General features: G+C 40.6%; 1 protein-coding gene across 4 annotated transcripts; it reads left to right on the forward strand.

Annotated features, from left to right (window-relative positions):
- The first annotated feature begins 10,176 nt into the window (after window positions 1-10,176).
- Window positions 10,177-26,652, forward strand: TMEM192 (transmembrane protein 192). 4 transcript variants are annotated; one of them, XM_023755293.1, is made up of 7 exons: window positions 10,214-10,321; window positions 14,081-14,144; window positions 16,098-16,244; window positions 19,546-19,810; window positions 23,900-24,034; window positions 25,639-25,741; window positions 26,275-26,652. In XM_023755293.1, exons 2-7 carry the CDS (start codon window positions 14,103-14,105, stop codon window positions 26,411-26,413), a joined length of 831 nt encoding a protein of 276 aa, XP_023611061.1. In that variant the 5' UTR covers window positions 10,214-10,321; window positions 14,081-14,102; the 3' UTR covers window positions 26,414-26,652. The 4 variants fall into 4 exon arrangements, with proteins under 4 accessions (XP_006081885.1, XP_023611071.1, XP_023611065.1 ...); XM_006081823.3 differs by lacking the exon at window positions 14,081-14,144 and having other exon boundaries at window positions 10,177-10,321; XM_023755297.1 differs by lacking the exon at window positions 23,900-24,034 and having other exon boundaries at window positions 10,209-10,321.
- The last annotated feature ends 653 nt before the right edge of the window (window positions 26,653-27,305 follow it).

Genomic DNA, 27,305 nt, shown 5'->3' on the forward strand with positions numbered 1-27,305 from the left:
TATATATATATATATATTTTTTTTTTTTTTTTTAAGGGAGAGGAAGAGAGAATGAAACATTGATTGGTTGCCTCCAATGGGGAACTGAACCTGCAGCCTGGGTATGTCCCCTGAGAATTGACTGGCAACCCTTTGGTGCACAGGACGATGCTCAACCAACTGAGTCACACTGGCCAGGGCTAGAACAACTCTTATTTTATTTTTATGTTATTGTTTGTTATTCCCAAATGTCCTTCAAAATAAAAACCCTTATCTTATTATGTCTTACACTAAGTTTAGTGTCATGTATAACATATCTAAGACAATACTTTATAAAATATCTTACACAATATTTACCTAGTTGAACTCTACAACAACCTTTTAGAACAAGTGTAATTAATATCTCCGTTTGCAAATGAGAAAATTTGAGGCTCAAAAAAGTCAAACAATATACTTAAGATTATATAATCAATTGATGGTTTTAAACTAGTCTAGTTCTTCAGATTCCATGTCATGTTACTTCTCTGCATTTTTCCTCCTCTCAACCCACAACACCCACTCAAATTTGACCTATTTTTCTCTGGCTTGAAACATTAACTTTTCTATAAATAGAAGCTTTTTCAAGAACATACTTCCCTTGCCAATATATTTGCCCTTGCCAATATATTTATCCTTGCCAAGGGTGAAAGGACAACCAAATGCCCTCTGGCAGAGAAAAGGGAAGAACTTGACTGTGTATGTCATTTGTCCCTCTTCCTCCCCTATTTTCTTCTTCTACCTACAAATCCTACCCAGTTCTCTTTTTTGAGCATATTTTCATTTATCTCATTGAACATACTTATTATAACTGCTTTCAAGTCTTTTTAATTCCAACGTCTGGGTCATCTCATAGTTGACCTCTGTTGATGGTCTTTCCCTTGAGAATAGCTCTTATTTTCCTGTGTTTTTGTTGTTTGTCCTGGACATTGTGGATGTTACATTGTAGGAACTCTGGCTTCTATTATATTTCTCTGAAGAATGTTGGCAGTGTCGTTTTAGCACACAGTCAACTTGATTAAACTCAATGCACACTTTATCTCACCTGTGGTGGGTGGCGGCTCAACTCTCAGTTCTTTTGTTTTATCGTTAGCTTCACTGCTTGCAGTCTGACACCATGCATACATAGTTCAGGAGTCAGCTAGCATCTTGGACAAGCTTTACACACTAAATTTTTGGCTCCCTTCTCTATCTTTTCTCTCTGGGATTCCTCTGTCATGCTCTGGCTGCCCCTACTTGTAACCAAGCTTGTTCTTCAGACCAGAAAGATAGCTAGCTTGCTATTAGCTTCTCTGTTCCTGCTGTGACTGTGATCTGCACTCAGGGAAAAGCTGTAAATAAATAGGAAAGTCACCTTGTCATAGTCCCTTCTTCCAAGTTTGAGCTCTTCTCCAGAAACTTACTGCTTTTGTACAGTCTTCTTGGCCCTCAGATAGTTATCTCCCCTCCCCTCCTCCCCATGCCCCCAAGTTTATAATTGTTACCTGCAGGAGGTTGATCTGTTAGCCATACCTGAGATATAACTGGGTGGTTCTTCTCCATGCATGTTGGATGCTGCCATCTGGAGGCTTGAATGAGACTGAAAATCCAAAATAGCTTCACTCCTATGCCTCACACCATTCCTCTCATCCCTCCTCCTCCTTCCGTATCTCTCCTTCTAACCTTCTTGATCGTGTTTATTCCACTCCTCACCTTCCATTAGTATCTTATTTTTACACATTTAAGTTCAACTGAGTTCAATTTGAACACTGTTTGTTTCATGCTCAATTCTGGGCTGTGTGTGATGGATTACATCTTAGAATGTCTGAGGTTTAGTTGGGGAGGATAACCCATAACCTGGAAACTTCTGAAGCAAAATAGAATATTTGCAATATTTATATTCTATATAAACTTTGTTTCTGATTGATTTCATCATTCTTATCTAGTTAATGGAGCTATGTACTTGAAATAGCCACCAAAATTGCTAAGGATGTCTGCAATACCCATCAAATACCCACAAATCTTTAGACACTCAGATGTAGCATGAAACAATGGCAGAGAATAAAATATCCTATTCTGATCAGTGTGGCTCAGTTGAGTGTCGACCTATGAACCAGGAGGTCACAGTTCGATTCCAATCAGGGCACATGCCTGGGTTGCAGGCTTCATCCCCAGTGTGGGATGTGCAGTAGGCAGCCGATCAATGATTCCCTCTCATCATTGATGTTTCTCTCTCTCTCTCTCCATCTCCCTTCCTCATTGAAATCAATAAAAAATATATATTTTAAAAACAGGAGCTGAAACTCCCCAATGTCCTAGTTTAAAAAAATATATTCTAATAATCATCAGTCAGCTTCTCTTGTAGGAAACAACTTTTGTTCCCTTCTTAAACTTCTCCTTCTTGATCAACTTAAGACAACTTGATGCAGAGATCCAGAAGTAATGATTCCTCTATCCTCATTACACTGCTATGTTAGCATGCAAAGGCCATTTACTCTCTCCGCAGAGAAAACAAACAAACAAACAAACAAACAAACAAAAAACAAAAAAACTTCCCTAAGATTTACAGAGTCCATTTAAATATGATACCTGCTTGAGAATTAGAAGGATGAACTGGAACTCAAAATCTGCAATGAAACAGTTTTATATGCTTTGCACTTAGTTTAAAATCCTCAATCATCTAAGAATTCTATAAAGGTCATATGGAAGAAAATAGTTTTTAAAAAAGAATGAATGGGCAACATTGATTTCTAGACAACATTGAAACCTTACTCAAGTTTCCTAATCTTGCAATTTTAATTGGGGGGGAAGGGGTCAATTGGGGAAAAAGGAGACATATGTAAAACTTTAGACAATAAAAAAAAGAGTCAAGGGAAAAAAATAATTTCAGGCCCTGACCGGTTTGGCTCAGCGGATAGAGTGTCGGCCTGCAGACTGAAGGATCCCAGGTTCGATTCCAGTCAAGAGCATGTACCTTGGTTGCAGGCACATCCCCAGTAGGGGGTGTGCAGGAGGCAGCTGATCGATGTTTCTCTCTCATCGATGTTTCTAGCTCTCTATCCCTCTCCCTTCCTCTCAGTAAAAAATCAATAAAATATATTTTAAAAAAATAATTTCAGAAAACTGAAAATATTTTCTCCCATCAGAAACATCTTCATTTTCCTTTGTTGTTGTTGTTTTGTGTGTGTGCACATGAGAATCATGACTCCGGTGTCACATATACTTGAGTTTACACCTTGGTGTGCTGTGCGACTTTGGTCAAGTTATCTGGTTACCTGAGCCTTGGTTTTCTTTTCTGTAAAATGAGCATCCTGTCACTTACCTCAGAAGGTTATGTGATTTAATGAGATAAATTTACTGTCCATACAGTGGGCACTTAATAAATATTAATCTCCTTTTCCTGCGCTTCTCCTTGAGAAAGGGAAAATAAAGACTTAATGTCTCTTCTCAAACTCACAGTTAAAGAATTTGGGTTGTTATCTGGCTTCACATTCCTGCCACCTGCACAGAGAAGGAGTATTCCGGTAAATAGCGAAAGCTTAATGGAGTACTTAAGAGCCTGACCTTAGCAAGGACAACGATAATGATGGTGATGACAACATTGAAACCTTACTTGAGGCACATATTTTAAGGTCTGACATTTTAAAATTCTGTCTTTAGATATTCAAATATGTCAACCTCCTAGCATAATGCCTGAGCTATTCAAATCATAGCCCACTTATTTAGTATCCAGGTCACTAAAAGGAAACAAATATCTATCTTTAATGCTTAGCCAGAAATACTAAACATTTGTCCTTTTTGATGAGAACGATGATACCTCTGAGTCCAAAGTCTCCATCTTATTAATAGAGGAACAGCACTGCTCAGTGGGCTACATAAGAACTGCACCTCCAAATGCAAGTGTGGTTTGGGGGAACTTAAAATGAATTGTTTGGCTTTTATGAAACAAGTCAGTTCCTTAAAGCTTCGGGGTAGCCTGCAGTCCCAAAAGCATTGGGAAGGGCACTCCATCCCGCCCAAAACTCATTGCTTGCTCCTGGGGAACAGCAACCAGCCTGGTGTAGGGGGCGTGGTGTGGACGTGAAATAGGAAGAGTTGATGAGGTGGAGATTTCCTAGGGACATTTCTGCCTTTGCTTAGAAAAAAATACTTTCATAAGCTGCTTGGGAAGGAGAGTGAGATATCAGGGCCTGCTCAAGCAACAAAAGATGTAAGCTGAATGGATATTGTTGTTGTTTTATCCTAAGAAGGAGGGGGGAAAGCAGAGGAGAGGAAAAGGGCTGAGTAGGGCAACAGAAAGCCTACACTCCCCCCAAACCTCAGAAAATCCTACAGAATTCACAAACACTTGGTGTAAATGGGATTTTTGTAGAACTCAGTGAAGGGAGAAAGACAAAGAGATCCCAACTAACCTCTGAGTTTCTGCTGAAAGCCTCATCTCCATTGCTGACCTTCTCTTCTTTTGGAGGGGTGGGTGACATCAACAAATGACAAATCTCTTTTTTAAAAAAACACACCATAATTTTATTGATTACAGAGAAGAAAGGAGAGGCAGAGAGAGGTAGAAACATCAATGATGACAGAGAATTATTGATTGGCTGTCTCCTGCATGCTCCCCACTAGGGATCAGGCCTAAAACCTGGGCATATGCCCTTGCTGAAACCTGGGCATATGCCCTTAATGGAAATCGGACCCAGGACCTTTCAGTCCACAGGCCGATGCTCTACCCACTGAGCCAAACCGGCTAGGGCACAAGTGACAAATCTCTTCATCAGTCTCTTTGACTAGCCCCTAGCTTCTCAATCTTTTTGCCTCTTTGATAGACAACTATGTTACTGACTAAAAAGCAGGCCCTCAAAGTCTAGATATCTGACTGTCCAACAGCAGAGGAGCAACATTGTGAGATAGGTGTGGGAATTATCATTCCGTCTTTGGGAGAAATGGAGTATCATTATGTGATTTTGCAAAACAACACTCTGAATTTAGCATTGGTGCCATCTGAATTCCTGCCAAGGAGAAACATCTAATCAGGGTGATTGAGCAAAGTGCCCTTCGCCTGCTATGATAATGCTGCACATAATCAAAAAGCAGTTATTAAGTACTTCATTACATGCAGTGCTGTGCTGGATGCTGCAAGCCCACGGAGAGAACTCCGTGTACCTGGCCCCTCCTCTCTAGCCGACTACGGTGTGGAGAAGAGGGGCGGGGAGGGTACCCACCAGGAAGGATGCTAAAATTTCACAATTTTATGAGTTCCTCATGTGTGCCAAGTCCCCTGTAGGGATTCGACATGTGCTTTAATACTTACCGTCACCTTAGGAGGTAAGTATCATTTTATAGGTAAGAATAATGAGGCTCAGCCCTAGCCCATTTGGCTTAGTGGATAGAGCGTCAGCCTGCAGCCTGGCCCTGATGAGTGTGCCTGCGGGAGGCAACCAATCAATGTGTCTCTACCAGCTCTCTGTCTCTCCCCCTCCCTTCCACTCTCTCTAAAAATCAATGGAAAAATATCCTCGGGTGAGGATTAACAAAACAAATAAATAAAGGAATCTTATTTTTTTAAAAAAAGAAGAATAGTGAGGCTCAGAGGGGTAAGTGGGAGAACTGGAATGTTCGAGCTGAGTTTTCTGACTCCAAGGCTTTCCCCTGCACCACCTTGCCTCTGGGAGGACAGGGGGACAAGGGAAAAGGTGCTCCGAATAAAAGAACTACTTAAAGCAATAAGATGGCAGCCATTTGGGGGTGGAAGGCAGAGATAAAATAAGTCGGATAACTTGGGGTCAAAGAAAGAATGTCTTGTAGACATTCTGAAAAAGACTTTTAAATCCATACCCTAAATTTTTATGTAAGACACTTTGCTTATTAGCTCAGGCTTGAAGGGCACCATAAAGCTGAGGCCTGAGTAGTTATCCCTTTCTCCCTCACTCCTTTCCTCATTTAGAGATGCTGAGATGCCCTTGGCCTTTAAAGCTTATACTTCAGACAATGAATCTGCCCCAGACCCAGGGGCATTCTGGGAGTAAAGCTGCAAGTTTATGGCAGGATGCACAGCAAACCTACCCAACGAGAAATCTGCTCAAATGAAATCCCGGCTGCTGTTAGCGGCCTGGCAGTGTGCTGAGGACCCAGCTGAGGGTCCTGTCCCCATGTAGCCATTTGCTCAGTGCCTGGTATGGGTCCGCCTCTCACTGCCAGCAGGTAATGTTGGTGTGCTTGGTGCCTCCCCTGCCCTGCCTCAGGCACCTTACGTTATTTATCTCCCTGTGCCCCCTACCAGCCCTGTTGGTGTTTCGCCTACACCTTGATCTAATGAATACAAAGCATGTGTGACTGCCTAGTCCAGTTCCCCTCCGATCCCACACCTCTCTCCTCAACTTTTACAAGGGCTGCATTTCTGTCATCTCTCCTCTTCCTTCCCATCTGGCTCCTTCTACCATATCCTTCTTGCTCTGTTGATCTCACCTCCCACCTTCCATTAGTATTTTATTTTTATATCTTTCCTCTCATTTCTCTTTGACTGGGTTCAATTCAATGACCATTTGCTGTGTATGCATTCTGGGCTGTGTGTGATGGATTACACCCTATAGTGTCTGAAGTTTAGTTGGGGGAATAGGAATAACTATGAAACTCTTATTGATGTCAGGAAATAATTAGTATTGGGAATCAGTTAGAAAAATGGTGTGAACTAGAATCTAAATAGGTGAGGAAGGCTTTTGTCTCCTTATAACCTTCTAAACTCCAGAAACTTGGATTAACCTTTGCTAATTTATCACTTACTAAAGGATAAAGGTCAATTGGATGTGAATAATATGAGAAAAAGAAATCTTTTTTAAATATTCAGGGTTGTTACAGCCTAGGCCGGGTGGCTTAATTGGTTAGAGTCTCATCCCAATATGCTAAAGTTGCAGTTTGATCCCCGGGCAGGTCACCTACAAAAATCAGCCAATGAATCATGTGTAAGTGGAACAACACATTGATGTTTCTCTTCCTAAAAATTAATAAATAAAAAACTAAAAAGTATCTTTAAAAAGTAATGAATAGTAAAAATTTCAGAGTGTGAAAAAAATTTAACAGGAAAGAAAACATACTTCTACACTAGAGGCCTAGTGCACAAAATTTGTGCAGGGGGGGTCCCTCAGCCCAGCCTTCACCTTCTCCAATCTGAGACCCCTCGGGGGATGTCTGACTGCTGGTTTAGGCCCGATCCTTGAGATCCTCTCACAATCCGGGCCTGCTGGCTCCCAAACGCTTGCCTGCCTGCCTGCCGGATTGCCCCTAACTGCTTCTGCCTGCCAGTCTGGTCACACCCAACTGCCCTCCCCTGCCAGCCTGGTTGCCCCCAACTACCCTCCCCTGCCGGCCATCTTGGGCCCACATGATGTGACGGTGTGAGGGTCAATTAGCATATTCTTTCTTTATTAGATAGGACTCTTAGTCCTTCTCAGTAGAGATAACTATGAATGATTCTGGTATATTCTTGCAGAAATTTTTCATAATTGTACAAAAGCAAATATGTAATAGGTATTTTCACACAAATGGAAACAATTATATATATATTTGCAAAATGAATTGTTCTTACCTGGCTATCATTCTGCAGTACATATAAATCCATGCAAATGGATCTACACCTAGGCTTTTAATGTCAACTTCTATTGATACAATATTTTATTTAACTAGTCCCCCATTGACAAATATTTAGGTTATTACTGTTTTTAATAAAGAGAAAGTTTTGGAAATAATGTTGCAACAAATATATTTCTCACATTTTTTAGTACAACTGCAGAAAAAAATCTCCAGTCAAAGAATAAATAAGTATTTAAAACTTGTGTAAATGTTTATTTGGTAGGTTTGGCAAATTGCCCTCAAAATGTTGCAGTAATTCACACTGCTTCTAATAATGCATGAATGTTTCCCACCCCCTCACAAATACTTTTGTCTTCAGCAATCTGATAGGTAAAATGGCATCTTTTGTTGTTTTATTTTGCATTTTTAAGATTGTAAGTGAGGTTAAACATATATTTCTTATTCTGTTTGCCTTTCTATTTCTGTGAACTACTTGCTTTTATCATTTGCCCTTTAAAAAACGTTTTTAAACATTGATTTGAAGTGCTCTAGATATTTCATATAAGGAAATTACCTCTTTATCATGCAAGGTAGAGTTAGGATCATGCTATGATTCATAATTACATGATAAGCAGTTTTGTGTGTATTCCAAACTTTTTAAAATTCTGTTTTTATTGTGATAAGATATTTATAAGATATTTGCCATTTTTTTTAATGCTCACCCAATGAATATGTTTATTGATTTTAGAGGAGAGAGGACGGGGGGAGAGGGAAGAGAGAGAGAGAGAGAAGAACATGAATTGCCTCCCATACACCTGGGACTTGGGATTGGACTCACATCTTATTTTGGTGTGTGGGACAATACTCCAACCAACTGTCACCAAGCAGGAGCCATGTTAACTAATTTCAAGTGTACAATTCAGTGGCATTAATTACATTTATAATACTGTTCGATAATTACCATTATTTATTTCCTCCAATTTTCATTACCTCAAATAGAAATCTTTTTTTTTTTTTTCAAACAGAAATCTTTACCCATTCAACCATAATCCCTCACTTCCATCTTTCTCCAGCCCTGGGTAACCTCTATCTGCTTTCCATCTCTAAGAATTTGCCTATTCTAGATATTTCATATAAGTGAAATTACAAAATATTTCTCCTTTTGTATCTGGTTTATTTCATTTAGCATAATAATTTCAAGGTTTATCTGTGTTGTAGCAAGTATCAGAACTTCGTTCCTTTTTATGACTGGATAGTATATTACATTTTAAAAAGCTATTTGTCTATTGATAGAAATGAATTGTTTCCACTTTTAGGCTCTTGTAAACAAGTCTGTAATGGTCATTGGCAATACAAGCGCCTGCTTTCAATTCCTTTGACTATATACCTAGGATTGGAATTACTGGGTCTTCTGGTAATTCTATGTTTAGCTTTTTGAAGAATTACCAAACTCTTTATTAGCTCTAAGACTATTTTTGTGGATTCTTTAAGATATTCTTTATATGTAACATCATGCCTTTTTTTGAATTATTTTACTTCTTTCTTTCCAATTTGAATGCCTTTTATTTCCTTTTTTATTTAGCCTAGCTGGTGTTGCTCAGTGGTTGAGCATTGACCTTTGAACTAGGAGATCACCATTCCCAGTCAGAGCACATGCCGAGTGTCCAGCTCTCACTGGTCGGCTGCCTCCTGCATGCCCCCTCCTGGGGAAGGAATCCGTCCTCCTGCCGGGGCTCTATCACTGAGCCAAACCGCCAGGGCACACTTTTTCTTTAGTTCCTCTGGGTTCGGGGTCATGCATAAATAGTCTTTACTGTAAAACTATAATTTCTTTTTTCTAGAAGTTCTGTCGATTCATTTTTATGTTTAAATCTCTGAACTATGAGGAATTTATTTTGGCTTAAGGAATGTGGGAGTGATCCAGCTTTATTTTCTTCCAAATGGCTACTTTTCCCAATATCATTCACTAAATAATCCATCACCTGGGTAATACTTATTTTAAAAAATATACAGCTCAAGTTGAAAAAGGGTAAAACTTTTTACTCCTAGAAATGTTATACAAGGAAAGACCCAGACTCCAAAGAGCGTCTCCTGACACAGGGTGAAGTCTGCGCATTCAAAACCGAATCAGAGCCAGAAGAGGGAGCTACTGCTGGGCAAAGCCTGTGAGACGGGCCACTTATTTGGTTTCTTTACTCTTGCCCATTGGTGCTATCTGTGAATATGTCATAGGGATTAGAATCTTTATTCTCTTCGTGCCCCCTTTACCGGTTTTAAGCTAAAAATAGGAACTCTAAAATCCTACTACTTGTTCTAATTATGCATGGAGCTATGCCTGCAAACAAAAACTAAGAATGAAAAGAGTAAACGTTTTAAAAAGAAGCAAGGGGCGGCCGAAAATATTTAAATTCTTGCACTTGTAACGCATCCTTTAATGCCCTAGTCTGGCCAATAGCGGACCTGAGCAGACGGGGGAATCCCGAGGAACCAAGGTCACGCGGCAGCTGCGGCCCACGGGTCTGGTTTTCGGGGCGGGACACGCCCCTCCCCCTGCCTCGACCAATCGGAAGTGAGGAGGCGGGGCCATGGGAGACCCGAGGCGGGGCAGACGCCAGGGCGGGTGTGTCTGGAGTGGGGGCGGGCAGATCCCTGAAGGTGGCAATTTCCCGGGCCCACGGCGCCGGTGAACAGGTGGAGAGGCCGGGCTGGCCCGGGCTGCGGCCTCAAGCGTCGGGAAATGGCTGCGGGGGGCAGGCTGGAAGATGTGAGTGCACGCAAGTGGCGGGCGGCTGGCCCCGGAATCCCCTTCTTCCTGTACTGGGCGCGCTGGGCGGAGACTGCGTGGGGAAGCCACCCTCACCCCCGGCGTCCGCGGCGGGAGGCGGTGCTTCCTGCGCGGGGCAGGCCTGGGGCGCGGGGTTGTCAGAGGAGGCATCTAGGTGGGGTGGGGTCGGCGACAGGCCGGCTGCGGCCTTGTTTTCCCGGTCTCCGCCGGGTGGTGGCTGCGCGCGTGCCGGGTCCCAGGCGGGTGCCCAGCCCACGTGCTGGCGCATCTGTGATCCCGGAACTGAGCGCCTGGCCTGACCGCCCTGGCTCCTTGCGCGTCTGGGCGCCCGGCCGCTGGGCTCCGCTCTCTCCTGCGGGGCGCACGGGGCGAATCTCCGCTCCCTGCGGGTCCCCTGCCTTGGCTCTGAAGGGCTGTGGACCTGGCGAGGCTGCAAAGGGCAGGCGAGCAGCCAGCGTCCCGCGGGCAGACCTGTGGCCATCATCACCAGGAAACCGACTTTGGAGAAAAACAATGGGCTGTTTTGAATTTAGGCAGGCTTGGTAGGAATGATAGGACTTTTGAGTATCCTTTCTTAGCTAGATCCAAACCAGATTACTAAAAACAAAACAAAACAATGCCCTATTTTACAGTGTACTGTGTGATAGCATAATTGCAAAAAATATTTTCTTAAGTATATTAAAACATTTTTAGGGGAAACATTTATGCCCAGAATTAACTGAGTTACCCTATGGGCACAAAATAAAATTATTGACCTTCAAAAATGCAAAGTTGACAGTTACATTAAAGCATTCATTTGGATTAACAAATTAATAGAAATATTACTGCAGTCCTATCACTGAATGAGGTCCATCAGGCAAGACATATGAAACACAGTTCCAGCCGTACAAGAGGTAAGATTCTTCGGTAAATAGCGACCATAGTTGTATTATCTTGACTAAATAATGACCAAACAGTTTCTAATAAGACTAAAAATTCCTCCTTTTCCCCTAGCGGAGATCATGGAACACTAACTATAAAACCTGCAAGTAGATTTGAGACTCATATATTTAAAGAAAAATTGATTTTCTTCTAAATTTTTAAGGGTGGGATGCATGAACTGACAATGTATGGAAATGAAATGAATATCTAAGTAAAATGAGAGACTTAGAAAAATGCAGTAAATGCTTCTTGGCTGATGCTAAGCTACCCCAGGGTTCTTGGATCTGTGTAGCTTTTAGTTTTAGAATGAGTACAATCCCAGAAATCTGTTTCACCAACAATTACATAGCTAGATCACTTTCAGTCTGAGCAAGTTGCCTGCTTTGGTATTTTTGTGGATATGAATTCTACTATTCAGTAAAAAGCTAAAAGTTATCTGCCATATATAGGCCCAGACACTTCAATGACTTAAAAGAGTCATTGTTAAGATTAATTGATTGCAGGCAGTGAAACCAACTCTGGCTAACTTAAGGAAAATTGGGATTTCTCTGAAATAGGGTAGATGAACACCCAGGCCTCTGGAAGGACCCCTATTGGTGTGGGCAAAAACAAGAGATATCTTCTACAGGTAGGAATGTAGTTATCAATAGTGAAAATGAAGAAATTATTTGTATTCAGGAGGCATCTTCCCTCTACCTTTCACTTGCAGATGTGAATTAGAGAATGATGGGGTGCTATTTGTATGGATTTACTATATTTTCTGTCGGAATCATTGGACAGTGTCATTTGACATAGACCTTATGTATTTATTGAACATTAAATGGAAGACAAAGAGAAGAAACTGTACTGTAGGCCCCAACCCCCTTCAATGTAGTCAGGGAACATAATACAAGGCAGCATAAGAAATATTCCAACTAAATATTAAGGGTACTATGTTTCATAGGAGTTTTAAAGTAGAAAGAAAACACCTGTCTCGACAAGTTTTATAGAGAACATGAGTTTTGTTGGGTTTGGATCTTGAAAGATGAGTTGGATTCTGAAAAGATAAAAGAGTATATTTGTGGGCATTCCATAAAGCCCATTCAGGCTAGAGGAGAAGGAGCATGAAACGGAAGATAAAAAAAAGTACAATAGTTCCTCAACTAACATTGATGAGATGTCTTAGGAATTTAACTCTGGTTGATTATCAATTAGCCTATGGTAAAATTGGTTTCATTATACTTCGTTTTACTTAAAGTTACAAAACCTATCGACGATGTTAGGTGAGGTCTTACTGTAGATTCTTGTTTTACAGTTAAGGTCTCAATGCTGGCTTTAGTTTAAGCTCCCAGGCCCCATCTGTTCAAGAAGTTGGGCTATAGTTTATCCATTACACACACACATTAAGCCCCTGCTATATATACGGTGCTAAAGTTACAAAGAACATAATACAATACAGAGTTCTGCCCTTATGAAGCACACCTATTCCAACAACTTTGATGTCTTGTGCTTAGTATCATCTATATATATAAAAAGCCAGTGACTGGAATGCCATAATGACCAGAACGACTGGTCATTATGACACCCACTGCTGCCAGCGAACCACCTGATCAGGGAGTGGGGCCGGCCGGCCAACCTCCTGCAGCCCTGACCTACCCGATTGGCCCGCGGTCGCTCCCCCCAGCCAGCTCCGCCTCCCCCACCCCAACAGGGGGCAGAGCCCACTGGCCAATCGTCCTCAGCCCCTCCCCCCAGCTGGCCTAGCCCTGATAGACCAACCTCCCACTGTCTCCTCCTCCTGACAGGCCTGGCCCCGATCCGCCCTGATTGGGGCCGGGCCAGCCGGACCCCCACCTGTGCACGAATTCGTGCACTGGGCCTCTAGTAAGCTATAAAAGAGCCATTGAAACTGATCCAGAAATGACATTCTCATGCTAGAAATAACAGACATTAAAAATTATAACTGTTTTTATGTGTTGCAAAGGTTTTAAAGACACATGGAAGATACAAAATAGATCCTAGTCAAACTTGTAGAGATGGAAACTATAATGTCAGGTGAAAAGGGCAGTAGGAACAGTGTTAGGCATTAGAGAAGACAGCATTTTTGCTGGGACAGGTATTTGAAAGGTGAGGAAGACTACTTGGAGGCACAGCAGTTGGCATCAAGAGGGAGGGAGAAAGGTGGTGAGAGGCAAATCCTGGAAAGTAACTTGGGAATGGATTGTAAAGCACATAGCCAGACTAAGTGTTTGGACTTTGTCATGCGGATAATGGGGAGGTACCCAAGGTTTGGGAGAGAGAAATGTGAATGTTTGTTTTGGAAGAACTCTGACTGCAGTGAGAGAATTGCTAAGGTCTACAGATTGGAAGGTATTAGCATAGGCCATGAAAAATGATGAGAGCCTTGACTGAGATAGTGAGAATAGAAAGGAAAGAACAGATTTGGGAGTTAAAATGGTAATGAATATTGTATTATATGGCAATGCATGTTATACAGTATAAAGACTACTATATGGTAATGAATATTACATGGTAATGAATATTATCAATGGAAAAGCAAGAATTAGAGGTAATAGTAGCTAATGTTTATTGATTGCTTACTCTGTACCTTGCAGTGTTCTAAGGACTTTTATGTGTAGTTACTTATTTAATCTTCCCAACAAAGCTTTGAAGCAGGTGCTATAACTATTCTCCTTTTAACGATGAGGGAACTGAGGCACAGAGGGATGAAGTAGCTTGTCCATAGCTAGGAAGCAGTAGAACTTACATTTGAACCCAGGCAGTTTGTCTTAGGAGTCTGCCCTTCACCACAGCACTTACTGCTGGTTGTCCCTACAGCTCCCGATAATCTCTCCTGATTATGATGATACCATCACTGAGTGAGGGAACACTGCAAGGACAGGTTTGGAACATTCGTTCATTCATCACTTGTTCGCTGAGTGCCGACCATGGGTACTGGCATTACAAAGACATAGGAAGTGGGGAGACAGTAGGTCTCATAAAGTCTACTGGGGAAGACATAAGTAAGAGACCATCACAGGATAGTATGCGGGAGGAGGTCAGCACCAAAAGCTTGGGAAGACTGGGCGGGATGGCATGATCCAGATGCTTGGCTGCCCAGGAAGGCTACCCATGGGAATTGCCCCTCCTGAGCCTGGAAGGCTGCATGGACATTAGCTAAGGAAAGAGCTGTGGAAACTGGAACATCTGCTGATTGAGAAAGAGCCAGAGGCAAAGGAGTCTTGAAGAGAACAGAAGTAATCAGAATTGCACCATGAGTTTTTGGCAAACTAAACAGGAAACTGTCTAGGCATTGAATGTTAAAAATTGCAGACCAGTGGCCTGGCTGGGTGGCCCAGTTGGTTGGAGTGTGATCTCATACACCAAAAGGTTGTGGGTTCAATTCTCAGCCAGGGCACATGCTGAGATTGTGGGTTTGATTCCCAGTGGTCCTGGCAAGTTTGGGAGGCAACCATTTGTTTCTTACATTGATGTTTTTCTCTCTCCCTTTCCCTCTCTCTCTAAAATCAGTGGAACCATATCCTTGGGTGAGGATTTTAAAAACTGTGGAGCAGCATTGAATGCCTGAGGTTGGAAATCAAAGCCCCACATTACTGAATTATCTATATAATTAATCCTAGTGACCAACATACCACCCTCTACCCCTTCCAAAGTAGAAAGCCCTTATCTTCTGTCTCCTAATCCTAGTCTCCGGCTTCCCTTTTGCAAATTAAGGCATCATTTCCCTTTCATTCTAGGATACCTAGGTAACCTAAATTTGGTGCATTATCTGTGCTATTCATTTGCTAATTTATTACTCCCCTATAGTATCCTGTGCACTATATTCTATTGTATGTTGTTTAGTCCTGCATGCCTTTACCCCTGGCCTCCCCAATGAAAATGTAATCTCCTTTTGATGGTGTCTTAAGTTTATATAACAGTTTTCCCTAAGAATCTTTTTTTAAAATAAATTTTTATTGATTTCAGAGAAGAAAGGAGAGGGAGAGATGGAAACATCAATAATGAGAAAGAATAAGCGATCAGCTGCCTCCTACATGCCCCCCACTGGGGATTGAGCCTGCAACCCAGGCATGTATCCAGATGGGGAATTGAACTGTGACCTACTGGTTCATAGATCGATGCTCAACCACTGAACCACACTGGCTAAGAATCTGACATTGAGAGATTATTGTATGCACCAGGGACTGGACAGTATACTGTTCTGTCAAGACAATACTGTTAAACATGATTAAGTAGATTTTGAAGTAGCAGCTGAACTTTTCCCAACTACTTCAGTGACATTGCAAGTGGTTGTTCTCATTGAGAATCTGACATCTACAAACTAAAGTCTCCTTGGAAGGTCTGTCAGGGTGCTCTGTTTCTATTAGTGCTCTAAAATATTTCTATCATAACTGAAAGTTTGTTTTAAGGCCTCTGAATAAAGCCTTCACCAGTTTTCCAGAATTTTATGGAGCACAGAGACATAGTTGAAGAATTGCAACCATATGTAATTATTTCATCAATAATACCAATAATGTTAAGTAAATCAATATCTAAGTATTGAGGGCTTGAAGAAAATTATTTGCTTTAGTCTCATTATGTATTACCTTGTTTGAAGATGAATGAATTAAGATGTCCTCTACCTGTTTTAATGATTGTTGTTTTCACCAATTTGTATGCAGAAGTTATCTAGAGGCTTATGTATATTTTCAAAATTGGCTTTAGGTAGGGAGTATTATTTTTGCCTCTAACTTGTATACTGCTTTTTAAAGCTTTATAAATTCAGTAAATTTGTCTTAGAAACATAATCCAGGAAGTGGTAATTATAGCTTGCTTCCTTTTTCCTGCACCCCAGGGTTCCTTGGATCCATCCCAAAGTGTTGAAGATGACCCCCTTCTGGACACCCAGCATCTTTCACATTATTCCTTACATGCTCATTTTAGACCCAGATTCCATCCTCTTCCTACGGTCATTATAGCAAATCTTCTCCTGTTAATACATGTAAGTTTGCTGCGAGAAAGTGATCCATCTAGAGGTGATGTTCTTTTTTTTTTAAATTTATCTTTATTGTTGAAAGTATTACAGATGTCTCCTTATTTCTCCCATGCCTTCACTGCACTATTGTCTGTGTCCATTGGTTTATATATATATGCATATAAGTTCTTTGGTTAGTCTCTTCCTACCCCTCCCCCCAAAACCCCTGAAATTTTTCATTCTGTTGCATGCTTCAGTGTCTCTGGATCTATTTTGTCAGCTTCTTTTATGCATTAGATTTCATAAGTGAGATCATGTGATACTTATCTTTCTCTAACTGGTTTATTTTGCTTAGCATAATATTCTCCAGGTCCCTCCATGCTGTCTCAAAGGGTAAAAGATCCTTTTTTTAAAGATCTGAAACAGCCCAAGTGCCCATCAGTAGATTAGTGGATTAAAAAGATGTGGTACAGCCCTAGTTGGTTTGGCTCTATAATAGATAATAGTGTCAGCCTGCAGACTGAAGGGTCCTAGGTTTGATTGCAGTCAAGAGCACATGCCCAGGTTGCAGGCTTGATCCCCAATGGGGGACGTTCAGGAGGCAGCAGATCAGTGATTCTCTCTCATCATCAATGTTTCTATCTCTCTCTCCCTCTCCCTTCCTCTCTGAAATCAATAAAAATATATTTAAAAAAAAAAAAGATGTGGTACATTTACACAATGGAATACTATGCAGCTATAAAAAGGAAGGATGTCTTTGAGACAGCATAGAGGTGACGTTCTTAAAAAATACATAAGCTCATCCGATGTTTCTCAGTGATTGAGCTTCAACCCATGAACCAGGAGATCAGGGTTTGATTCCTGGTCAGGGCACATGCCTGGGTTCTAGGCTGGATCCCCAGTGGAGGGTGTGCAGGAGGCAGCCAATCGATGATTCTCTCTCATTATTGATGTTTCTCTCCCTCTTCCTTCCTCTCTCTGAAATCAATAAAAAATATATTAAATTGGTTATATTTATTAACATTTAAAATGTGCATACTAGCCCTAGTTGGTTCAGCTCAGTGGATAGAGCGTTGGCCTGCGGACTGAAGGGTCCTGTGTTCAATTCAGGTCAAGGGCACATGCCTGGGTTGCAGGCTCGATCCCAGTAGGGGGCGTGCAGGAGGCGGCAGATCAATGATTCTCATCATTGATGTTTCTATCTCTCTCTCCCTCTCCCTTCCTCTCTGAAATCAATAAAAATATATTTAAAACAAAAATAAAATAAATAAAATGTGCATACTTTTTCAGTCATATCTCTACTTCAAAGAATTTATTGTGGGCATGTTTCCAGTATTATCCAGTTTCTTTAAGAGATTTAATACTGTAGTTATTACTCTGTGGCAGAGTTTCCCAAACTTCAGGGTGGATCAGACTTCCTGGCAGGCTTGTTGAATGGCCCCCAGATATTTTGAGTCAGTGGGTAAGAGGTGGGGCCTGAGAATTTGCATTAATAAACGGCCCCTGGTGATCCTGATGCCACTGGCCTGGAAACCACACTTGGAACTACTGCTCTGCAGCTTACTTCTTTCAGTCTGACATATAGACATCCATCCAAACTGATGCATAGGGATTCCGTTAATTCTTTCATGGCTGAGTAATATTCTACTACATGGGTGGGTGTACCTTGATCTATTCAAGAATTCTATTGTGGATGGACACATAATCAATTTTCAAGTTTTGCAGATTTGGAGAATATTGCAGTGAATATTCATATCCATGTATGCTAGGTACTGGTGCTTGTCCTCCTGAGGGATAGAGTCCTTGACGTAGGATTTCTGGGTCAAGATATTTCCAAGTGATTTTTCAATAGCAATTCTGACCAGCCAGCAATATATGAGAATGTCTGTTTGCTTGTATTTTGGCACCAATCTTTTACCTTTTTGTCATCTAATTGTATAGTTTTTATTGTTCTCTTAACACTGAAACTGGAAACAAATTTATTTTATTGTATTTTTCCCCCCCTCCTACTCCCTGGAAATTGTGAATGTGTTACCTGAATGGATAAGGGGCTTCTGTGAATGTGCTTAAGTCAGGATGTGAGATGGGGAGATTATTCTGGTTTGTACAGTGGGCCCAATGTAATCATGAATCCTTAAGAGAGGGAGACAGGAGGGTCAGAGTCAGAAAAAGAGAAGTGACCATGGAAATAGAAGTCAGAAAAGAGAGATTTGAAGATGTCACCCTGCTGGCTCTGAAGATGGAGGAAGAAGACATGAGTGACAGAATGCAGGGGTCCCTAGAAGCTGAGAGAGACATGGACACGGGTCTCCTCTAAAGTCTCCAGATGAGCAGACTCATGCATTTTAGGCAAATAAGACCCATAGAAATAAACTTTTTAAAATCATGATTTTTCTTTTACCTTTAAGGCACTCAATTAACTGGTTTTTTTTTACTCTTTTCAGTAAAAGAGAAGTGGGCAGGAAACTGTCTTTAACATTAAGTGTCCATTTCTGTTAAGATCAGATTTAAAGTGATTTTTTTTTCTTATTTGCGATTTTGTTTTCTAAGTTATCTCCAAGTTTTTCTTCAAATTTAGTTTTAAAAGTTTGTAAAGCCCTAGCTGGTTTGGCTCAATGGATAAAGCGTAGGCCTGTGGGCCCAGTTGGCCTGGCTCAGTGGTTGAGCATCTACCTATGAACCAGGAGGTCACGGTTCAATTCTTGGTCAGGGCACATGCCTGGGTTGCAGGCTTGGTTCCCAATGTGGGACATGCAGGAGGCAGCCGATCAATGATTCTCTCTCATCATTGATGTCTCTCCCTCTCTGAAATCAATAAAGATATATATTTTTTTAAAAAGCGTAGGCCTGAGGGACTGAAGGGTCCTCTGTTTGATTCTGTCAGGTGCACATGCCTGGGTTTCGGGCTTGATCCCCAGTGGCAGCGTGCAGTAGGCAGCTGATCGATGATTCTCTCTCATTCTTGATGTTTCTATCTCTCCCTCTCCCTTCCTTTTTGAAATCAATAAAAAAATATTTTTTTTAAAGTTTGTAAAAATACAGTGTTTTTTTAAACTTATTTATAAAAATTGGATATCAGAAATCATAAGCTTAGAGGCGGTGAAGGGTTTGAGCAAAAAAGGAAAAAAAGGAGAGAGAAATCCTGGACATGGACAACAGTGCAGTAATTGCAGCGGTGGAGGAGCAGAGAGGGGCTAAAAGGTGATGGAAAATCAAATTAAATGAAACTTAAAAACAAAAAAGTTATAAGCATAAAGAGTATGTGGTGGGATGGTGATAATGTTTCTGAAATATTGAATATTAAGCCTATTGTTTTCCTTTCCACCAGGTTGTGTTTGTTATTTTAGCATTTGTAACAGGTGTGCTTTGTTCTTACCCTGATCCAAATGAGGACAAGTGCCCAGGAAACTACACCAACCCACTGAAAGTTCAGACGGTCATAATCCTTGGAAAAGTTATTTTGTGGATTCTGCATTTCCTTCTTGAGCGCTACATTCAGCATCACCACAGCAAAGTAAGAAACCGAGGCTATCACATGATCTACCGATCAACAAGGCATCTTAAAAGACTTGCATTAATGATACACTCCACTGGTAAGTAAGTCCATTGTCTCTCTCAGCTTGTCTGTGGCTTCGTTGAGTAGCAAAAATTACAAAAAGAAAATCTGGAAACTTGATTTTATAATCAAATACAGCAGGTCCTTGAATAATGTCATTTCATGCAGCATCATTTTGTTAAAATGTTGATGGGATGCCATAGGAACTTAACACTTATTTATATCAATAGCCTATGGTCAGATTGGTTTCTTTATACGCTGTTTCACTTAATGTCACAGAAACCTATTCACAAAGTTAAGTCAGGACTTACTGTAGATTCTCATTTTTGTGGGACTGATATGTGTTGTGGCCACTACATTTTGGATCACCTAAATGTCGAAGCTTTTCTTATAATATATATAAGCTTCATTTTCCTTTGAAATCTGTGTTGGTTATTATAAGGGAGGGAATATCATTTTTCCTCTACCTTCCAGGTATTTGGCTGAGACCCCCACTGTAATAAAAGACAGATTAACAGGAGAAAAACAAACAAGTTTAATAACATGTATGCCTCCTGTATACAGATACCCAGGATACTGTAACACCCCAAAATGGCCCAAGCCACTACCTTAAATACCATCTCCAGCTAAAGACAAAAGAAGATGCTGGGGTGGGAGACAGTTATGGGTGGTTACCAGGAAAAGCAAAGTAAACAAGAATAAAGTTGTTAAGCAGATTTAAGTAGATGCCTTCTCCATTGATAAGAATTTCTTGCGATTTAGAGTCATCATTCCCTTCCTGGTACAGAGAAGGAGACAATCTTACAAATGGATAACTTCTCCATTTTCAGAGCTTTTTCCCGGTGTCTGCTGTTCCTTAAACATAATCAGCTTAAAGTAATCCTTATGCCAAAGAGTTATATTTTCAGGTGGCATTTTCTGCTCTCCTTCATTATGAACATGGTATCCATGTATTCCTGTGTCCATGTATTTCTATCTCCTTATTCATCTCAAGGAGATAGAAATGCTGCTGCTATTTGATACCTGGAAGATAAGAAGAGGGAATTGTTTTATTTTAAATGAAACTCGGTACTTTTCTTGCAGTAAGAGAGAAACTGTTATGTAATAGGATGCATTATCCAAAACGAAGAAAGAAAAGCAAATTATGAAGGCTAGATCAGCATTTAGAATGCATGAGTGCCTGCTTCTCTTTACTGTTGTGGACATTTCAAAGGCTTAATGGAATTAAGCTGAGTTTCTTTAGGTAATTAGTTTTGCCTTAATGTTATTATAAAGCTTCTGTCATTTTAAAATACCCTCTTTGATTGTGAGTCTGGAATAAATTTTTAAGCTGGATTAGAAATGAATACTTCTTGCAGAAAAACAGCATTACAGAATTTAATTTTTATTTTTATTCTGTGCTAGTGCATTTACTTAAGGGCAAACTGCAAACTGCAAGTTCATCCACTCGGTGACATTTTTAGTGAAGATGGAGGGCCATGCTAGCAGAGAAAGCAGCATTTTATAGAGGTGGCTGAACTGTGCTCATCCAGGAGGGGACGACATTTACTGCTTGCTCCCTAAGGAAGAACTTGATTTTATGTTCAACTTTTGATGTGTAGTGTTCTCTCCTGGCCAGAAGGTGTCACTATCACCTTTTGGTTGAGGGGGTGGGCAGAAAACTTTTTTTAAATGTTTTTATTGATTTTAGAGAGGGAGAGAAAGAGAGAGAGATATCCGTCTGTTGCCTCTTGAAGGCACCCCAACAGGGGACTGAACCCAAAACCCGGGCATGTACCCTACTGGGAATCAAACCTGCCACTTCTGATTGCATGGGACTATGCTCAACCAATTGACCCACACCGGCCTGGGCAAAAATCTATTTTTTAATTACTGAAAGACCTTATATGCTCTATAACCAAAATAATGTTCCATCATAAGTGATTTTCTGGAAATAGTCATTTTGAGTCCACCAAAATGACTTTCAAATTGTTAAAAATGTGACCCTTAATCATAATCTCTTTCTAAATAATTGGACCCTTAGTTTAATCGCAGATGGCATCACTTGTATGTTGCTCATATAAGGATCCAGAATATCAAAGAGATTGGGGCAGGTATTCACCTTGTTTCTATTTTTCTTTAAGTATCTTTTTCTTATTTGAAGAAAAAGAGGTAAGTCATAGAAGATACAGAAGCTCCAGCTAATCAGAAGAGTATAACCATTTTTAAAATCAGATGTGATAGTATTGCTGGATATATTTTTTTAAATCTTTACTGTTGAAAGTATTACATATGTCCCCTATTTTCCCCTATTGAGCCCACCCTCCACCCCCCAACCCCAGACCTTCATCACCCTATTATCTTATCCATGGTTTATGCATATATGCATACAATTTCTTTGGTTGATCTCTTACCACCCACCCATCTGCCCCTGAGTATTGCTGGATATTGATTAGCTTCATCCTGATACTTTTTGTTATTCTCTAGAGAGGAAAGTGCATTTATTTTATGGAAATGGGAGAAGGAGCTTTTCTTCCAAATAAGTTGAAAATATTTATCTAATTCATCTGTCCTCGTTCCTTAGATCCAAATACATTTTAATGTTCAGCCTGTGTGGCTCAATGGTCGAGCATCAGCCCATGAACCAAGAGGTCACTGGTTTGATTCCTGATCAGGCCACATGCCTGGGTTGCTGGTTTGATCCCCAGTAGTGGGTATGCAGGAGGAGCTGGTCAATGTTTCTCTCTCATCAATGTTTCTATCTCTCTATCCCTCTCACTTTCTCTTTCTAAAAATAAATAAAAACATTTTAAAATACATTTTAAACTCAGGGTTTGTATGACAAGTATTATTTCCCCAAATTTAAATAGGAGGAGTCCAGGGTCAGAGTAAATTAATGGCTTTAGTTCATTAAAAGAACTAATAGAGCCTAGCTGGGTGGATCAGGGATTGAGTGTCAACCTATGAACCAGGAGGTCACAGTTGAATTCCTGGTCAGGGCACATGCCTGGGTTGCATGCTCTATTTTCCATGAAGGGCATGCATCAGGCAGCCAATCAATGATTCTCTCTCATCACTGATGTTTCTATCTCTCTCCTTCTCCCTTCCTCTCTGAAATCCATAAAAATTTATTTTAAAAAAACTAATACAAAAGAAATAAATCAAAATAAATTTTTAAAAATGAAAAAAAGACAGCCAGGCCATCGTGGCTCAGTGGTTGAGCATTGACCTATGAACTAGAACAGTGATGGCGAACCTTTTGAGCTCGGCGTGTCAGCATTTTGAAAAACCCTAACTCAACTCTGGTGCTGTGTCACATATAGAAATTTTTTGATATTTGCAACCATAGTAAAACAAAGACTTATATTTTTGATATTTATTTTATATATTTAAATGCCATTTAACAAAGAAAAATCAACCAAAAAAATGAGTTCACATGTCACCTCTGACACGCGTGTCATAGGTTCGCCATCACTGAACTAGAAGGTCACAGTTCGATTTCCAGGTTTCCGGCTTGATCCCCAGTGTGGGGCGTGCAGGAGGCAGCTGCTCAACCATTTTCTTTCATCATTGATGTTTCTATCCTTCTCTCCCTCTCCCTTCCTCTCTAAAATCAATAATAATAAAAATATTTTTAAAAAATGAAACAAAACAATATCACTGTGAGAAAGATAGTTATCCCCATTTTTCAGATGGGAAAGCAGTATGTCTGGGTTTCCATCCAAGTGTCTGGAGCATTGTAGTGCTGCTGAAGGCAGTGCAGGTCTGCCATGAGCGTAGGTGGTGACCAGAATGAATACTAGGTTCCTCAAATACCCATGAATCCGGAAGAACTGGGATAATGCACATTTCTAAAAACCACAATGCACAAAGGATGACCCAAAGGAATGTCATTGTTAATAATTCTATGAAGCAAAAAACCATTTCTTAGTTTTTAAGAAAGTTCCATTTCATATATTTGTATTAGGAGACATCATTAACTCTTTGATGTTTTGTTTTCCTTTATTCCTCCGTCAAAAGATGAGCAGATTTTTGGTTTTTATCCTCCAACTTCCTTCACTTCTCTGTTTAAATGGGGCCTGGGTGTGTGCATGGCCTGGGGTGTCACCTGGGCTCTGGCTGACACTGTGGTTATTTCCTCCTCCAGGCAGCACAGCTCTCCTCCTCACGCTGTGCATACAGCATTCCTTCCCAGAGCCCAGCAGGTTGTATCTTGACCTCATTCTGGCCATCCTGGCCCTGGAACTGATCTGTTCCCTGACGTGTCTGCTCATCTACACAGGTGAGAACTACAACTAGGCTGTTCTTACAAAGACCCGCTTGAAGCCCCGCTCATTTGAGAACAAGGAAGCTGTTCTCAAAGCTTTTCTATGTAGCTGAGAACCTGTTGAGCGTCCGTATCTCTCATTGCTGACATTCAGACTTCTCTCATTTCAAATCCACAGGAAGATACCAGTGAGCCTCGTTTCTAGTTGTGTCATCCACAAGTTTCTGTCAATTAAAGTGAAGCCTTTCCAGTATAAAACGAAAAATTCCCAAAAGACCACCCATGTTTGATTCCTCAAAGGCAGCTGACATGTAAATCTCGCATTTACAATAAAAAGTAACTAACGACAAATTAAGGACATAAATAATGCATGCAAAATTGCATTAAGGCCAACATTGCTTTGGGATAAATCATTTAAGAACCTTCTGTCTCTTCTCTTTTAAAGCTCTCAGTTGATTGATGACCTTGGTAGGTTTCTGTCTCACTCTATATGACATTGCCTTGAATGTCTGACAATGAAACACACACAGTAGAGCACTTCACTTAACCCTCCTGCATAATACCCCTGAAAAATGTTTGCCAGATATTTAAACCCTGTGCTAGTGCTCATTGAGTTATTTGTAAAAAATATTTTTAGTTCAAGCTGATATGCAGGGAGTTTTTCTGGGTGGGCTAGCGGTATCCAAGCCCCTACTCTACTAAAAGTGTAATCTTGACCACCTCCTTCAAGACAGGAGATGGAAAATTTAGGACACTGAAATATTACCTTGTAAAATAGCTTGTTGTTGTTGTTTTGTTCCTAAAGCTATCTTGTTCTGTGTTAAAGCTAATCATCTTAGTGTAACTTTTACTAGTATATACTTCATTAAAAAATACACACACTCTTACACACATCCTCACTCACTCACTCCCCTTCTCAGGATCCTAATTTGTTCTGGCTCTTCCCCTTCCCTCTCCCCCCAAAAAAAACACCTTCTTCTCCACTCTTTCGGGTTTCCTCCTCTCTGAACCTCCCCCCACCTGCACATCATTCCTACTGAGTAAGGGGCTGCTTTCCAGGGCTGTCCTAGCCCCTGTGCAAGCTCTGCTTTATGGTCCTTTTTATCCTGTTCTGGAATGTAGATTTATTTGTATTTTTCTCTGGGCTGGTAGCTCTTGTTATAGGGTAGTGTCCACAGTGGAGGCTTTGGAGCCCTGCTTCCCAGATTCGAGCCCTGGCCACTTGTCCAGCTTCCTTGGACTGCACTTTACTTGACTGTAGAAAATAAGGAGTAATAAAAGCACCCACCAAAGGGGGAGGTTCTGAGAACTGAATGAGTTCCAGTAAAATAGTTCCCCTGTGCCTTCTGTGCTCTTAGTCCACAAAAAAATAATCCCGGTTATTATTATCAATAATAGCAATGATCACTGTGTTCCCCGTGCTTAGTGCAGGCTTGGCACATGATAAACTGTCAAATGTTTGAGTACATAAAAAACAACAACGAACCTATTGATTCTCTTTGTGAAGCATTTTTATGATATGACCTTTTTTGAAAATAGCCAATTCATATAATTTGAATAAATGGAAATAGAAGTATTTTTTATAATTAGGTAACCTGACAATGACTTTATTATTTTAGTGAAGGTTCGAAAATTTAATAAAGCCAAACCACAGCCTGATATACTTGAAGAAGAAAAAGTCCATGCTTACCCTAGCAATATTACTTCAGAGACTGGATTCAGGTAAGCTTTGGGTGGGGACTAAAAGTTGCAAGAGAAATAATTTCCTCCCTCCCACCCCCCACCCCACCAAAATCTAGAAACCATTCTACTTGGAGATTATTACTGTGCATTTGTGCCTTTAGAATTAGGTTTGTGGGTGGTTTTTTGTTGTTGTTGTTATTGTTAATCCTCACCCAAGGATATTTTTTCATTTATTTTTAGGGAGAGTGGAAGGGAGGGAGGGAGAGGGAGAGGGAGAGAAACATCAATGTGAGAGAGACCCATAGATTGGTGGGCTGAAGCTCTCTCCACTGAGCAATATGGGCCAGAGCTAGAATTAGGTTTGATGCTACCTCCTTTCAGCTGTGGTGAAGCCCAGTCAAATGAAAGAATCTCATTTTGGGATATTGCCCTGGCTTACAATATCTACGAAAAGGTAACAAATGCAATATGCTGTATTTTCACCAGTTTTCAACTGGTTGGGACCCATTTGCAAAAAGACTAATGAGTATTGGTGAATATATGTAACCCGTTAATATTTTGATTCTTTGTAGGACTATTTCAAGTTTAGAAGAAATTATTGAAAAGCAAGGAGACATAATAGTATACCTGAAGAGACACAATGCACTGTTGAGTAAGCGGTTGTTGGCTTTCACTTCCTCGGACCTAGGCTCTCATTCAAATCGGATGTGAGAGTTCAAGGTCAAGACAGCAATTGCAGAGTGATCCAGGCTAATACAAGACTGACCACCTGACAAACTGTCATAGAAAATGGCAGCTTTTGCTGAGTGACATTTTACCACTCTTGTAGAGTACCTGAATTTGGTTCTCACCTGTGTGGCTATTTAATATGTAGAGCTTGTGGATTATGTGATGGTGATTTGTCAAGCCTTGATATCTCAATAATGTCTGTTTTACACATTTTGAAATTATTTAACTTCCTGCTTTATCCTAGGAGCAAAGGTAAAGCTTAAACATCTCCTGCGCCAACACTTCTTCCACATGACATGAGAATCCTATTGATAATTTGGCTACTTACAGAGCGAGGCTGGCATGCTAATGTATTTAAAACAGGGAGCTGGTCAAATAAGTTCTTCCCACTCTTAAACTGATGAGGGAAGACATTTCTTGTGTTAATGATTCCTCCAATGGAGCCTTCTCATATAGTTTATATGCTTGTGTAGTATTGGATGGCAGCTTGGCCCTTGTAGCATTTATAAAGAGGTTTCTCACTGTAGGATCAAATTCTCACTAGGTGATTTACTATGAAAACTCCTACAGTTTTCCATTCTCCAGAAATAAGATATGAAGATTACTTGGATCAGTGTTAGACTAACCATTGTTGTCTGTTACCTCTATAGCACCTTCTACTGGCAACACTTTAAACTTTCTCTTTATTTTTGCCCTCTTCAGGAAGTTGCCATGCATTTCAGTATTGACTATACTAGTATATCTTCACTGGATCAATAAGTTCAGTGATAGCAAAGGGGTCTTCTGTGGCTTTGTCTAAAAAGAAAGGACACCTCTTTTAGTCTTGGATCAGACTTAAAAATAAAATGCCCTATTAACTTCTATACTGATATTA

Source organism: Myotis lucifugus, unplaced genomic scaffold, assembly GCF_000147115.1.
Source record: "Myotis lucifugus unplaced genomic scaffold, Myoluc2.0 scaffold_1, whole genome shotgun sequence".
Taxonomy (NCBI): Eukaryota; Metazoa; Chordata; class Mammalia; order Chiroptera; family Vespertilionidae; genus Myotis; species Myotis lucifugus.

Bases quoted from the DNA above. Each gene is read 5' to 3' on its own strand.
- TMEM192 (XM_023755293.1), top strand. From the start codon at position 14,103: ATGATGATACCATCACTGAGTGAGGGAACACTGCAAGGACAG. The intron at 16,245-19,545 runs GTAAGTTTGCTG...CCTTTCCACCAG, and splicing joins ATCTTCTCCTGTTAATACAT to GTTGTGTTTGTTATTTTAGC. The intron at 25,742-26,274 runs GTAAGCTTTGGG...GATTCTTTGTAG, and splicing joins ACTTCAGAGACTGGATTCAG to GACTATTTCAAGTTTAGAAG.